The following is a 14,969-nucleotide window of genomic DNA, read 5'->3' as shown; positions in this document are numbered from 1 at the left end:
AAAAAATTTATCATCTTTCAAGATTTGAAAGTTTTAATGATTTGATATGCTTGGAGTGTTTGTAAATTCAAACCACGATAAGTATTCTTTTGAAAAAAATAATCTTAAAATTAATTTCATCAAACGATCATTTGAAGATATCAGAGCATCATAATGTTTTATATTTAAATAAATTTTTATTAATTTTTGATGATTCTCAAGAAAAATAAATCTAAAAAAGGATTAGTGTTATAGTCGTATAAAAGGATTATGATGGTCTAACAGTCATTCTAGTCTTATTGACAATATTTCTCAAAATAATTTTGAGAAAAGAAAATTGCTCTAGGTGAACTAAGTAGAATCCGAGACAATTTCGTGGAGGCTATAATCAAACTATTTGTGACTGCTGTGGATTTGCTATTATTCCAGGAACCCAAGGTATATATCTAGTAACTCTTCCTCCCGTATTTGTTTTTTTTTACATAAATCACTGATGAGATCGTTGGATAATTTTTTCGATGCGTCATGGGGTGTACGGTGATCCCAACAATATCATCAACAACAGTCGGCACATACAGCCTCAAGGAATTTAATGTTAAATAGTGAACAACTTAACAATTGAATTCAAATTGAAGGTTATCACACTTATTTTCACTGGGATGATTTTTTGTAATTATCTTATTCTGAATATCATGAGATGACTATCCAGCTCAGTTGGTAGAGCACAAGGTTCTTAACTTTGAGGTCGTGGGATCGAGTCTCACGAAGGGCATTTCATAATTCGGAGGTCTTCTACTGAAGTTGCTCTCAACCTGGTATTGGGAGCAGCCTATTATCTTACCCCCCTTATCCTATTACATATGGGAACAAGGGACATCCATTTTTTTATTATGAATCTCAATCGACGACGACACTTGTGCTTAAATACTGTTATCTTTAATACGGTTTTTTTTGGGGACTCAATGGGTTTGGTTGAATCTAAGGTCGTTGTTGTATCAAGTTGAAAAACAACACTCTTCGTACCCTGAATCATTTGATTTGTTGCTTAGTCACCATCTTCTCCAATCCATCGGTTTCAGGTTGTGCCTTGGACGTCAGTCCTAATTGTGATGATATAACTGTTCGCGGTGAGCGACAGTCTCCTACAAGTTTTTAATGGTCTCTGTGTCGTTCATCATAGCTCAATCTCTCAACGATAGCACCAATGTTATGAGCTCTCACTGATATAAATTGAAATGCTCAAGATATATTTTCATTGAAGAACAAGAGAAATACATCAACAACAGAGAAGAAGGAAGAGGAAATGTGATAGAAGAATATATGAGATAAGAGGATAATTAGAAAAAGAAGAGAGGTTCACAGATTGTCACAATATTCATGTCCTTTCTTCTATTCTTCACTACATTTCATAGCTAGTTATCGTAATCAACAAAGCCTGGGATGTTGACTGATCAATAATTGATGGGTTTACTGAGTTGGTATGGCTTATTGAGTCATAATAATGATCGACTAAAAACAACGGTTGAAGGAGTTAAGGTTATTACCATAGAAATATTGAAGATGATGACCATGCCATCGCCCATCAATGATTTAACAAACACCAAAAATTCAATTCAATAAATTTAGTGGAACAAATGGAATTTTTTATAATTTAGTGATTGAAACGAGACAACATCTAAAGTTTGATGACTAATATTGTAGTTTACCCTACCAAAATTATACGGACCCCAATTAAATAAATGCTTTAAAAGGAAGGTAATATTGTAATTATACCATATTCTGAAGGGCATTTATTAGAGTAACTTTATTCCTAAGGCTCATCCTTTAACACAGGTAGATTTTCAGACAGAATCAGGGGCCCCACTTCATTGTCTGCTATGTTTTATCCAATTAAAACACTGCTTAAATTGCCGTACATTGTCATTAACGCTCAAGTAATTTACTACTAATCTTTTTGGTACAACGCTAATTAGCTTTACAATTTGCCCTTCGGGATTAGGAGACAACTACATGATATGGAGTAATTAATGAGCATTTTCAAGGCATTTAAAATGGTTTAATTGTAATTCTCATCCCTATATTTGTTTAATTTGAAAACATAGTCATTTTATTTTAACTTTTCAAGATCTCATCCTAATAACTGGCGAGAGTTTAGAAGTTGGTCAACTTATTGATAACGCATGATGTACTGATTTTTATTATGTTATCGCATATGAATTATTGACTTTGAAGTGAATAATTTAACATTGTTATTTAATTATTTTAGTTTCTTGATTTTAATAAAGTACGATATTTAAATTTTAATTATATAAAATAAAATATCGACTTTTTAATTTTTATAAAGCAAAGAGATAAATTTCATAATTTCTCTCTCAAAAAAGTAATTATATCCTAATCGTATGGCTAGGGGAAATACTTTTTTTTTTCTTTTGAAATTCTACTTGGCTTAATTCGATTAATTTCTAAATGCTAAAAATTATGATTAATTTAAATTGATTATATTGAAGACATTTACGGTTGGACGAACTTTTTATTTAATTTTTTCCATTTCATAATATTATAATTTAAATTTTAAATTTTGTTTAAAAAAATTAGTATCTTCGTCCTCATTAGATTAGATATAAGAATTGATAGAGTTTGAGTTAATAAAATCATGTTGTAATTAATTTTATTTTTAAATATCAATTAAGAAAATATAATGATATATTTGTAATATTAAAAAATTACTATTAGTGTGTATTGAATTATAATGAATATATTTTAAAAAAATAATACAAAAAAAAACAGAATAAAAGGAGACTGGTTTAGACAAATTTCATGTAACTGTTATTAGAAGAAGTTCATTTGTTTGTGTGGGAGATTTCTTATCCCCATTTCTCTCTAACACTTCCTCAAAACAATAAGCTTTTCCTTCGCTCTTCTTCTCAGCTTTCTCTATAGAATCAAAAATCAAAATTAGATCTTCAAAGAAAAAAAAACATTCTTTTTATTTTTCTCTTCTTTGTACAAGAGAGTGGCCCAGTAGATCGTAATCTTCAGCCCCTTTTCTTCTTCATTATCTAGACGATCTGAGCTCTTTAAATGATGCTAGAAAGCCACCCACTTGTCTGTTTCAGCTGAAAATCATTGCTGCAATTTCTTTTCTGGGTTGTTGTAAAGCTTTTTAACCTGAGAAATCTGGGAGGTTTGAATTATCGTCATGGAGTTTAGCTGATAAATCCATGGGAGAATCTTGGGGGATATGTGATTAAAGGACGTGGGTCTGAGGTAAAATTTCTTTCCTTTTTTTTTTAACTTTCTTGTAATTTCACTCGTAGGTTTCTTTTATTTACCATCTTATGATTTGGTTAATTGTTTTTGGATAAAAAATATATACTCATAATTGTGAGCTATTCTTTTGTTTGTTCTATTTATGGTTTTTGGATTTGGGTTGATTGCAATTCTGACTAGATTGGACGGATGATCATAGCTTTTTGTAATGATATCATCAGCTGTTAATACTTGTTTATATCTCTGAGATCTACTCTGTTAGCTTTGCTTGCTAATTTATCATCTTAATTACCCCTTTCTTCATAAATTTCCATGATTATGGGGTTCACAATTTCCTCCCTCAGCAGCACCTTTTTCTTCAAGATTATGTCTTTATCTGGGGATTTTAAACATGCATGAAAGTGGTTTTGGTGGTTCATTTATGATTTTGTGCCTGCTTTTAGTGTCGTTAGTTATGAATTTATGATCATTTTACTTTGCCATAGATATTTTGTTGCTTTGGCTTGCAACTATTCATGTTTATTCGATTCTGGCTGATGTTTTTTATTTTTCGAATTGTTTTGTCAATTCAGTAACAGTTGATTGGGATGAAACGTGAGTGATAATTGGATTTTACTGATTATGTTATGTTCATGTAAGTTACGAAAAATTCGATCATATGTCTCTAAGATAGTGCATCAACAGTTCTGCATTTCGATGAACCATGAGTGTTAGTTGTAGCTATGATTGTTCATTGTATGTCATATTAATTAGACTTGTTGAACAATTTCAGGAATGGGAACAAAAATTCAGTCGAAAAGCTATTTGCCAGGATTTTATTCAATGAGAGATCTCAACGAGGATTCTAATAGTTGTAGCTGGCCACTTTATTACGGGGATAAGACTTTGACAAATGGTCAGTACTACAATAGTTTTTTCCCGAAGGCTGTGGCAGATTCATATCCTCAACATGATAGGGATCGATTGAAGAGAAAAATGCTCGAACATGAGGCTATATTTCAGAATCAGGTAATAAGGTCTCAGCTGATGGTGTGCCCGTACTTTTTTTTTAGTATTTTTAAAATGGCCATTTTGAAAGAATTTGAGTGTTTGTTTCACTTCGTTTCTTTCGATATTTAAGTATCTGAGTTCTGTATCTTCATCCAGTTGTCTGAGCTTCATCGCCTGTATAGAATACAAAGGGATTTGATGGTTGAAGCAAAAAATAAAGAATTACTGAAAAATCCGATTCCTGTTGAACCATCATCATCATCAAGCTTGTTAGCGTCACAACTTAAAACTGAAGTTACTCACAACTGGCATTTCCCCAACTTCTCTGTGGCAAACTTTGTTTGTGGTAGACCATCGATTTCTGGTGTTGAAGATGCTCATTCTCCCCTTAGTTCCGTGAAGGGAAGCAGCATCCAAGCTGGTCCCTTTTTGTCCCCAAATGGACTTAATTCCAAGGACGTTGAGGTGCTAGACAGCAGGCCGATGAAAGTGAGAAGGAAAATATTTGATCTTCACCTTCCAGCAGATAAGTACATTGATACTGACGAAGCTGAAGAGTTCAGGGATGACACAACATCCAGCATGTCAAGTTATCTTCCAAATGGAAATGGGAAAATTGAGCCTGAGAGCGGTGGGAAGCAAGATGCTCTGAGATCTGATGCATGTTTGAGGGGAAAAAATTGTTTCGCTGACTTGAATGATCCAGTTCAAATCGAAGAAACCAAGTTTCCACATTTTCTAACTTTGTTGTCCATGATACCTCTCATGGAGGCCGTGAATCGTCTGCTAAACCAAAGCCAGAACTTCTTGGCTTGCCAAAAGACATTTCTGTGAATTCTCATCACCAAAGTGATAATCAGTCCCTAAACAATATGCATGTTGGAAATGATGAGAATGCTAGAGGATTATTTTCCCATGTGATTGAAGGTGGTAACACTCACTTGTCAACTACTGAACTTGCATTATATTCCCTTTCTAATTCTTGTATTGTACTCTTTGGCTTTGGCTGGATGGTATTAGTCTGGTTTCTATGCCACGTCTTGTTTGAATGATAATGGACACTCACAATTCCATTTTTATTATATTGGTTTTCAGGGCACAGTAGAAGCAACTCGACTTTTGTTTCACAAAGTTTCCGGCCACAGAAGTTGTCTTTATCGAACCAGCATGCACATGGTCTTTTTGACAAAGATCCATCAACGTTTTCACCAACTGATCAAAGCAAGGCAGGTCTCTCAAGAGAAAGAATGCTTCACAGTTTAGAAGTTCCGGGAAGAAATCATGAAATTTCCAATAACATCAATCCGGATTCAAACATGGGTTTCAATGTTCCTAGTTTTGGTCCATTTGCTTCTTCTGATCCTGTAAATCTATGGTCTCATTCAGTTTCTTCTTCGGAGAAGCCTTCCAGTAGCTTAAACCAGAAGTTCATGTCAGTTCAGCCTTGCACATTTATGTATTCATCTGGTCTTTATAGTAAGAGTGCTGTTATAACACCCCATTGCAATGGGAATTTCGGAGAGAAGTGGCTGGCGAGTAGCAATTCAAGACTTAACCCAGGTTTTGTAAGAGAATTGCCCAATCGAAATGGTTTTTGTTATGGATCCTCACCGGGATCAAAGGATCTTGCAATACACTTCCTTTCAACCAGTTATGATTATGCCAATGGTGCTGCTGCTGGCAAGGGGATCTTTGATCAATTCTCTGCTCATGGTTCGACTAAGCCATACAACTGCTCAAATGATGGTGATATGAAGTCTACAAGTGATGTGAATTTGAATGTGGTGCTTTCAAACAGTTCATCTAACAATTCAGTTTCACTACGAGGTCCTCAAATAGATGGAGGAATAAAGCATGGAAATCATTCACCAGGGCTGCCATGGATAAGGGCCAAGCCTGCTTGTAGAAATGAGGGCATAAGTGCAGGAATGGATCTGAATGTTGGAGAGCTGAGCTTCTCTCAATCTTCTCCACAGCAATCAACCAAAAAAGATGAGATTGGAAATGGTTTCGGTCAAATTTTAACACAGAATTTGAAGTCAGATTCATCCTCCAACAATGCCGATGCTAGCAGGAGTGAAATAAGTGAATGTCTACGTGATAAAAAGATTCTAGGGATTCCCATTTTTGAAAAACCTTATGTTCCGAAAAACGAGTCTTCTTTTACCTCCCCGTATGTATCTGTTCCTCGGCCATCTGAAGGTGAAGGGAAATATAAGCGGAAAAATAGGTTATTTGATATTAATTTGCCTTGTGATGTGACTGTCGATGCAAGCCAAGACATTGTTGTAGAGAATTCAGCCATGGAGAAGGAAGTAGATAAAAAGTTATCACGTTTCAGAAATCATATTGACTTGAATTCGTGTGCCGATGAGGATGAAACTTCTTTTATACCGAATGTTCCGAGCACCGGTATGAAGATGACTGGAGGAATAATAGATTTGGAAGCTCCACTCGTTCCCGAACCTGAGGATGCTATTCATGTAGAAGAATTATCAGCAAAGGAAGATGTAACTTTGGAATCAGCAGCACAAAGCCAAGATGAGTGCATGCAGCATGAACTTATGAAGATTGCAGCTGAGGCAATAGTTTCCATCTCATCATCCATTCAGCACATTCATTTGGAAGATGTCAGTAGCAGTTCATCTGAAACTTCTTCGACAGACCCCCTAAATTGGTTTGTTGAGACAGTTTCCTCTTTTTGCGAGGATCTTGAGAGCAAGCTCGAGGCTCTTTCGAGAGATAAAGATGAGGGTGGAGAGGAATCTTCCTTAGAAGAGATCGATTACTTTGAATCAATGATTTTGAACCTAGCAGAGACTAAGGAAGAGGATTATATGCCCAAACCTCTGGTTCCTGAAAACTTTAAAGTGGAAGAAACAGGAACTAGCTCATTGTTAACAACACGAACACGAAAGGGCCTGGGAAGGCGAGGAAGGCAACGGAGGGATTTCCAAAGGGACATCCTTCCAGGCCTCGTTTACCTATCGAGGCACGAGGTGACACAAGATATTCAGACTTTTGGAGGGCTTATGAGAGCAACAGGCCATTCGTGGCAGTCGGGATTGACAAGAAATTCTAACAGAGGCGGTTGTGGCAGAGGCAGACGACGTTCAGTAACTAGCTCTCCTCCTGCTGCCACAAGTTGCACACCATTGGTGCAGCAGCTTAATAATATCAAACTGGGGCTGGAGGACCGAAGCCTTACCGGATGGGGAAAGACAACTAGACGGCCTCGGAGGCAAAGATGTCCCTAGTACCATCTCTTGCGTTAACCTAATCAAGTATACTACAGAGGGAACTAGGTCATTGTTTCGAATCACACTTGGGAAGAGCTTATCATGGTCCCTGGATAGCCTTTTGTACACACAGCAGCCTGAAATCCGGCTATACTTAATCGTACGTCTTCGAGTGGTTACGAACATCTTACATTGTCTATAAATAAAGTTGCATGATTTCTTCCAACGGTATGATATATGACACCATTCCTTCAGTTTGTGAATAACCAACCATAAGAGCTATTTTTATTGTTTTTGAGCTGATTCTGGCAATGCATGTCTACGCAGTAGTACGATTCCTCGATCGTTCGATCAATATTTTATTAAATTTTCAGTAACATGATATATTTAATAACGTAACGGATAGAGAATTCATAAAGTGTCCTTAATAATTAAAAAGATTATCTTACAACCCCTTTAAATTATTTTTGGTTATTTCTTTTTAAAAAATATTTCTATTTTTCATACAGTATAAAAAAAAAGAGGGAAAGAGAGTGGGGAAGACGAGGAGAGAGGGCGCGTGGAAAGGGAATGAGGAAGATATAAGTTCTGTAAGCTATCGTTGTCTGAAAAATGTGGGTGTACAATCTTTGTGGTCTGTCAAAGTCTTATATCCCCTTCTAGATTCTCTCTTACCCAATCACCTTTCATTATTTTTATTGTTTTTATATTTTTATTATATGACCCCAATACTCCAAAAAAAATTTATTGAATTAATTTTTTTTATCTTATTTTTTAAGATAAATCTTCACCTCTTTCCTATACGTAAATAAGGAGTATATAATTACCTGAAAGTTATCTTAAATTTAATGAATGTGATTAACTAAGATTATGAGTGATGTGGTAAACCAGGTCGGTGAAATAATTTGTCCAATTCTCCCCTCTTTTCCCTTATATTTGGGGTTTTCTTTTTTATAGTTGATTTTTTTCCCTCACGTAATGAATTTTTTTCATTACAAGAGAATTTTATTAAAATCGTCAATATATCAAAATAAATTTGACAATCATTAAATATCTTTTTTTTGTTTCAAAATAAATTTGAAAATTATTAAATATATGAGAACTCCATTTTCTATTTTTATAAGGATAATGATTCACTAATTTAACTTGATGTCGGCTTGAACTTTGAGTCCTAACATACTCATTTATAGAGATGGTTAGGTAATTTTAACCTTACAAAGTTTTTTGAGTTGATTAAAACCATTTCGTTTGAGCTGGCTTCAATGAATTCGTTTTTTCAAAACAAAGTTGATGATTAAAATTCTAATATTATGAACAATAAAATAGATAGTAAAATTGCTCTTATAAGGAATTTCAACGATATTCAATTTGGATTAATTTAGGGGTTAAACATTTTTTTTAATAATTTAATCAAATAAATTTATATGAAATAGTTGTTAGCGTAGTAATTTTGTTGAGAAAGCAAATGATTTAGTTTGAAATGAAAAAACTGCTTAAAGACCAATTTAAAATTTGATCCATAGTTTGGGGACATATAGTGCAATTAACCCAGTAAATTTCTTAAAACTTTTAGTACAAAAGGATTTTATATTTTTCGGTAGGAATTGAGTAAAAAAAAAACTCTTTTAAGAGATATTTTACATACGGATCAGAAAGAACCTCCACCTTCATCGTCTTCAGGATCAAGCGAGATTTCGTGGCAGGGCTTGTTGTACTTCTCGCGAAGCTGCTTGATAGGGATGAAATCTCCGGCTGCATCCATCCCGTAAAATAGGAAAGAACCTCTTTTCTCTTCTTGCTGCTTAAGTATTTCTGCTTCAACCTTCAAAGCAGAACACGTATTAATAAACACGCTACATACACATTCCCAACTCCATTTATCACCAAAAGAGTCGGATTGCAACCGAATACATAAGATTCATGACAGTAGTACAGAACATATAAAGCAGTAAAGAACTGATACATGAAAAGGTAAAATGAAAAGTAAATGATTCTACCACAGCTAATCATTCCATTAACAATTGACAGCCATGGGGATGAAAGATGTCAGTTCTAACCTCATTAAGTTCGTTTCTAAGCTGCTGTGCAATTTCATATTCCTACAAGTTCAAAGCACGCTGCAAATTCACAAACACACAACACCAATGACCAAATCCTATGAACCGAGAGACAAACACAGAAGCTTGTCTTGGTAAGAAAAGATAAAAATTCTTATCGTAGATGAAAAAAGAAGCTCTAATCGAACCTGAACTTGAGTGGCCAAGTCTAATTGGAAAAAGAAAATCAATATATCTTCATTAGCAGCCTCACTTCGCTCTGAGCTTGCACCCAATTCTTGGTCACCTCCTTTAAATGGCCATACAGCTTTAACCCCAAAGCCCCTGTTCTTCAACAATTTGGGGTTGCCTTTGAAGTAAAAACTCGGCGCATACACATGGCAGACAAATTGTTTACCAATCCCAGATTTCATGCGCGCTTTTCCAATTATCTCAAAATGACGCCTCCCAACTACTTCTGTTCCACAAACAGATGTGTTTCCTGAGTTTGTTAAGCTACTTCTTATTGAAAGGGCCTGCGCCATTTTTTCCTCAGAAAGGGAGGAATTTTTCCTCTTTTTTGAGTGGAATCACTGAAAAATGAAATTCTGGGTATTTAATTTCGTCCTCACAATATTAAAATTATTTAAAAACTACATTAGGTGCAGGCTTTCAAGAGATCAGGCGGAAAGAGATGAAGGGAGGGGAGGAGAAACTGAAAATCAATATGTAATCTGGATTAGGGGGTTGTGTGTCAATGAACAAAGTGTTGACACGTGGAGATTGTTTTAGGCCCGATAGATTCGTAACCAACATGGATCATTTCCTGGGCAAAATTGCCCCATTAGGCAAGGCGGAATTATAAATTGGCCCATTAGGCTACTCAAGTTTTTATTTTAATATATGCGACCAATGCAATAATATAGGGTAAACTCGTCTTGTCGACGTGATGAGTTTATTCAAATAATATTTTTAAATCGAATTAGATAAATAGGACCTGTAGGATCTAATATTTTAATATATTTTTAAGAATTTGTCACGTCGATGTGATAATTCCATATAAAATATTTTTTTTAAAAATAAACAATTTTTTTAAATTTAAAATAATTAAAAAATAGCGGGACTCATCATGTCGACGTGAAGACTTTCATTGGAAGAAATTGTCACATTGATGTGATGATTCTATATAAAATATATATTTTAAAAATTAAGCAATTATTTTTAATTTAAAATAATTAAAAATAGCGGGACTCATCATGTCGACATGATGAGTTCCATAGAATTTTGTTTAAAATAATTTCATTACAAACTAATTTATTACAAATTAATAATAAAAGTTTTTTAAACTAATAAAATCACTAAAAATAAAAAAAATTACTTTTGTTTTCTTAATTCTTGACGATGTCGATGAGTGAAATAATAATGGCGTCGGGCTTCTCGATTTGTTTATGTTGTCTGCCTTGATCATATTCATTTGCTTCTTCTTCAACATGACGTGTACTGAACATCACTCTTCTTTGATTTTCACCTTAGAAATATGATGATAGAGTATTTAAGGTATTTGACTCCATCATTAACATCATTGATTTGAATTGCCCACCAAAATCAGTACCTCGTTGGCCATATAGAATATGATCTCATTCACCCACAAGTTCTGTCGAAGATGACTGAGCGCCTTGCATTGCATCCCATGAACCTTTAACCCAAATTGGTTGGCTGTCCATTAAAGCATGATATGGAGTTTAAAACCATAACTGATTTGAGATGCAGAATATTCTGCAAAAGCATAACCATAAGAAGAATATGCTATTGCTGATGTTTCTTGCCTTTTTCAATATTTGGCCTTCATTTTTTGTCATTCGACTCTATCTCCTGGTATTGTTAAATATTATTTCACATTTACTTTATAATTTCGAAGATAGGGATAATTCGAAATCGAGATCAACAACTATAATCTCAAAACGCATAGACATGGATAAATGTCGCTCATTCTATTGTTGAATGTATATTAAATACTTCCCCGGTCAATTCTTTCTATGTTTCCCACGTGTATCAATTCTATGGAGCTCGTCCATCTCAAATTTACGAGCTTTTCGAGTCGAGTATCAACTAGCTCATTTCAGTCGTTAAGAACTCGAGTCGAGCTCAAGTTCGAGTCGAGTACATTCAATCTGAGTATTTATCGAGCCATGACCAAGTCGATCTCGAGTAGCTCGCGATCTGTCTCGTCTCATTTACAGTCTTAGTCATATCAGCCGTAGAGGCAGAACTCAACAGAGATACCTGAGTTATGGTCCCTAAAAATTTGAAAATTTTAGTTTAGATTCTCAAAATCTTTTAAAAAGTTAATTTTGTCTCATAAATTTTTTGAAAATTTGGATTAAGTTTTAATTTTTTTAATGTTTTTAATTAGATTCATGCCTTAATTTTTAAAAGGTATATAATAACCTCTAGTTATCAAAATGATCATTTTGACTCTTTTTTTGTTTTTGCATTTTTGCCCCCAACGTTTTACTTTAGAGGGAAAACTCCTTTATAAATGAAAATTATTAGTTAATACACGATTAACGCTTCAAAATGGAACATTTTAACCTAAAATGAAACGTTGAGGGCTAAAATGCCCAAAAAAGTATAATTGACAAAGTAATTATTCTGTCAAATATTAAATTTTGTACCCTAAAATAAAACGTTGAAAGTTAAGGTACTCTAAAAGGTAGAATAGAGAGCAAACTAGTCATTTTAGTAAATGTTGATAACTAATTTGATATTATGTCTTTTAAAAAAACTTATTAAGCCTCTTAAATTTTCAAAAATTTAATTAGACCTAATTTTTTTTAAGAGAATCCAAATTAAATCCTTTATTATTTTTCTAAAAATAATTAAATCTCTAATTTTTTAAAAGTTTAAGTTAATCCTATCTCCAATATTATAGAACTATATTAAAATAACATAATTTTCAATTCACCAATTTTAATGGTTCAACTCTATGCAAGTTAGGTTGAAGTTATTGCTCATTCCCGTGAACTTTCACGTCCATTCACGTAACACACGCATTTCAAAGTTGCGTGACATTCACAATATCCCTGCTGCAAACATTTAGTGGCGGATGTAAAAAGCTTTTTTTTAGAGAAGGGTCGTAATAGAAAATTACACGTAATAGAAAAGACTAAGCATACAATAACACAAAACACGGACGAAAGAGAAATCACAACAGATCAATGGAGTGTTCACGAAATTCACTTGTTTAGTTCTTGTTCAAGCTATAAAGAAACTTGTTCATCACATCATCGCACCTTCCACCAGCCTCGGTTGTTTTCTTGGCCACTTCTCCGATTCTTTCAGCTTTGATTCTAACCGTTTGATTTTCCATCACCTCCTTGATTTTGTTCCCAATCTCCTCCCCTTTCACCAAATGGTTATTGATTCCCCATCCCCAGTTCTTCATGCAAACCCCCCACCCAGCTGCCTCCGTAACCTCCCCAGCGATCATTTGGTCTCCAGCATGTGGCCATCCGAGGATCGGGATCCCATGCCAAGATGTTTCCACCACCGAGTTCCATCCACAATGGCTTAGGAACAAACCCACCGCTTTGTGACACAGTATCCGCCATTGATCCACCCACTCTTTCACAACAAACGCATCGTTGTTCTTCACTTTGTTCATCACTTGGTGTCCTACAACCTCATCTAAGTCGTCTCTTTTTTCTTCTTTGTCAACAACTTTAGTCCTCACCACCCACAAAAACTTGTATCCACTTATTACTAGTCCACTGCCTAGCTCCCTTATTTGCTCTTTGGACATTGATGACCTACTGCCGAAGCAGACGAAAACCACTGAACTTTCCTTCTGGTTGTCCAGCCACTTCATGAATGGTGAAGACGAAGACGAAGATCCCCCCTCGAATGGCAATGGCAGAAACGGTCCAAGGGGGAAAGCTGGCGGCAGCCCGTCTGTTAACTCTGCAGCAGCAAGCATCTCAAAGCATTCCTTTTCGAGCCCTTCGAATGAATTGATCAGAACGCCATCGAAACGCTTGATGCTCTTGCTGGCGTCTGAGAAGTTCTTTGCGAAGTAGCTGCTCGAGTCCAGAACCTGCGGAGGAATCGATGTCTTCGGGATCGATGAAGGGATAGAAGGAAAAGAAGAGACAAGTGAAAACATCCGAGCCGACGAAATGGAGAGAATATAGTTAGGTAGACGGAGATTTTCAGTGATTTCGATCACAGACGACAGCAATGTTATATCGGTGACGACGAACGAGAGTGGAGGATACAATGAAGAGAGGATGGGAGAAAACAGGTGAGCAGAGTGGCAAATGGTGGCCCATTGGATTGAAAAAGGGTCGGTGGTATTAACAGTGGTGGGATCGATGGGGATGAGAGTGATCTTCTTCTCGTTAACCTGAGGAAATGCAGAGAGGAAATTGGAGACAAGCTGAGATTCAGCAGAAGAGACAATAGGGTGAGAAGTGATTAAAGTGACTGAACATTGGTGGCGGATAAGAGAGGCAGCAAGTCTAAGCATTGGTTGAAGATGACCCATGCCGGAGCTTGGGAGCAAAGCAACATGAAGAGACATTATTAGCTAAAAAGGCTTGAATTTGACCAAGCTGAATGCTTGCCTTTCTGATGCTGTGGAGTTTGGTTTATCGGGGGAGGACTACTTAAGCTCCTTGGGCATCGGGTAGTTCCCCCCCCCCCCCCTCGAGGTTTCGATATGATACATGGACCTGGATTACACATCTAATTTCGCTCTTGTTCATCTAAATTGAATTCGGATTACACATTTAATTTTAATAATTAATTTTTTTAACAAAAATTTTATATATATATTAAAAAATTAAACCTAAAATATTATTTAAACAATCATTTAAATCAAATTAGGTTGATAGCATCTGATACTTTTCAACTTAACTGTACACAAATTCACAGGAAATGTCGGGAAAAACAAACACTTGTCTGCCCATTGGATTCCAAAACATTCAATGTAATTAAGGTGATTTGAATTATGGTTGTTAAAAGTAGGTTTAACATCTAATCATTAGATTTATTAAGTTACATGTACGTTTAATTTAATTTATTTAATAATATAATCTTATAATATTTGTTAAATAACAATTGCGTTTATAATAAAATTGTATTATTTTATATATTAATTTTATAAGTATTTAAAAAATTATATTATATTTTTTTATGATGTTACTTGAAAAGATTTTTCTATAAGAATTTTCTCTTCTATTCATAAACTTAAGATGTTTGAACGGTTAATTCGGTTAAACGATCGAACTGAATTAATCAAATTTCATTAACTATTTTTTTTCTTTAACTGTTAATCGAACCGAATTTTTTCAAATGAATTTAACTAAACCGAACTAAGTTCAATTAATTGATCTATTAACCGAATTTATAAATAATATATAATATATATTATATATTTAATAATTTTATTTATTCA

At 34.8% G+C, this 14,969-nt stretch overlaps 3 protein-coding genes across 3 annotated transcripts; 1 reads left to right on the top strand and 2 right to left on the bottom strand.

Moving 5' to 3' along the window:
- The first annotated feature begins 2,843 nt into the window (after positions 1-2,843).
- LOC120130994 lies at positions 2,844-7,704 on the top strand. The gene is made up of 5 exons (XM_039148123.1): positions 2,844-3,246; positions 4,022-4,257; positions 4,396-5,166; positions 5,335-6,294; positions 6,403-7,704. Exons 3-5 carry the CDS (start codon positions 5,112-5,114, stop codon positions 7,494-7,496), a joined length of 2,109 nt encoding a protein of 702 aa, XP_039004054.1. The 5' UTR covers positions 2,844-3,246; positions 4,022-4,257; positions 4,396-5,111; the 3' UTR covers positions 7,497-7,704.
- A 1,311-nt stretch (positions 7,705-9,015) lies between these two features.
- On the bottom strand, positions 9,016-10,222 carry LOC120130641 (clp protease adapter protein ClpF, chloroplastic-like). Its single transcript, XM_039147843.1, has 3 exons — positions 9,724-10,222; positions 9,536-9,595; positions 9,016-9,300 (listed from the first exon to the last, which is right to left on the bottom strand). The coding sequence occupies exons 1-2, from the start codon at positions 10,057-10,059 to the stop codon at positions 9,578-9,580; spliced, it is 354 nt and encodes a 117-aa protein (XP_039003774.1). The 5' UTR covers positions 10,060-10,222; the 3' UTR covers positions 9,016-9,300; positions 9,536-9,577.
- Positions 10,223-12,624: 2,402 nt separating this feature from the next.
- On the bottom strand, positions 12,625-14,226 carry LOC120130965 (UDP-glycosyltransferase 13-like). The gene has a single exon (XM_039148105.1). It carries the CDS (start codon positions 14,091-14,093, stop codon positions 12,759-12,761), a length of 1,335 nt encoding a protein of 444 aa, XP_039004036.1. The 5' UTR covers positions 14,094-14,226; the 3' UTR covers positions 12,625-12,758.
- Positions 14,227-14,969: the final 743 nt, after the last annotated feature.

This window comes from Hibiscus syriacus, unplaced genomic scaffold (assembly GCF_006381635.1).
Source record: "Hibiscus syriacus cultivar Baekdansim isolate YM2019G1 unplaced genomic scaffold, ASM638163v2 tig00001674_pilon, whole genome shotgun sequence".
NCBI lineage: Eukaryota > Viridiplantae > Streptophyta > Magnoliopsida > Malvales > Malvaceae > Hibiscus > Hibiscus syriacus.
This window is presented reverse-complemented; position numbering and strand designations above follow the sequence as displayed.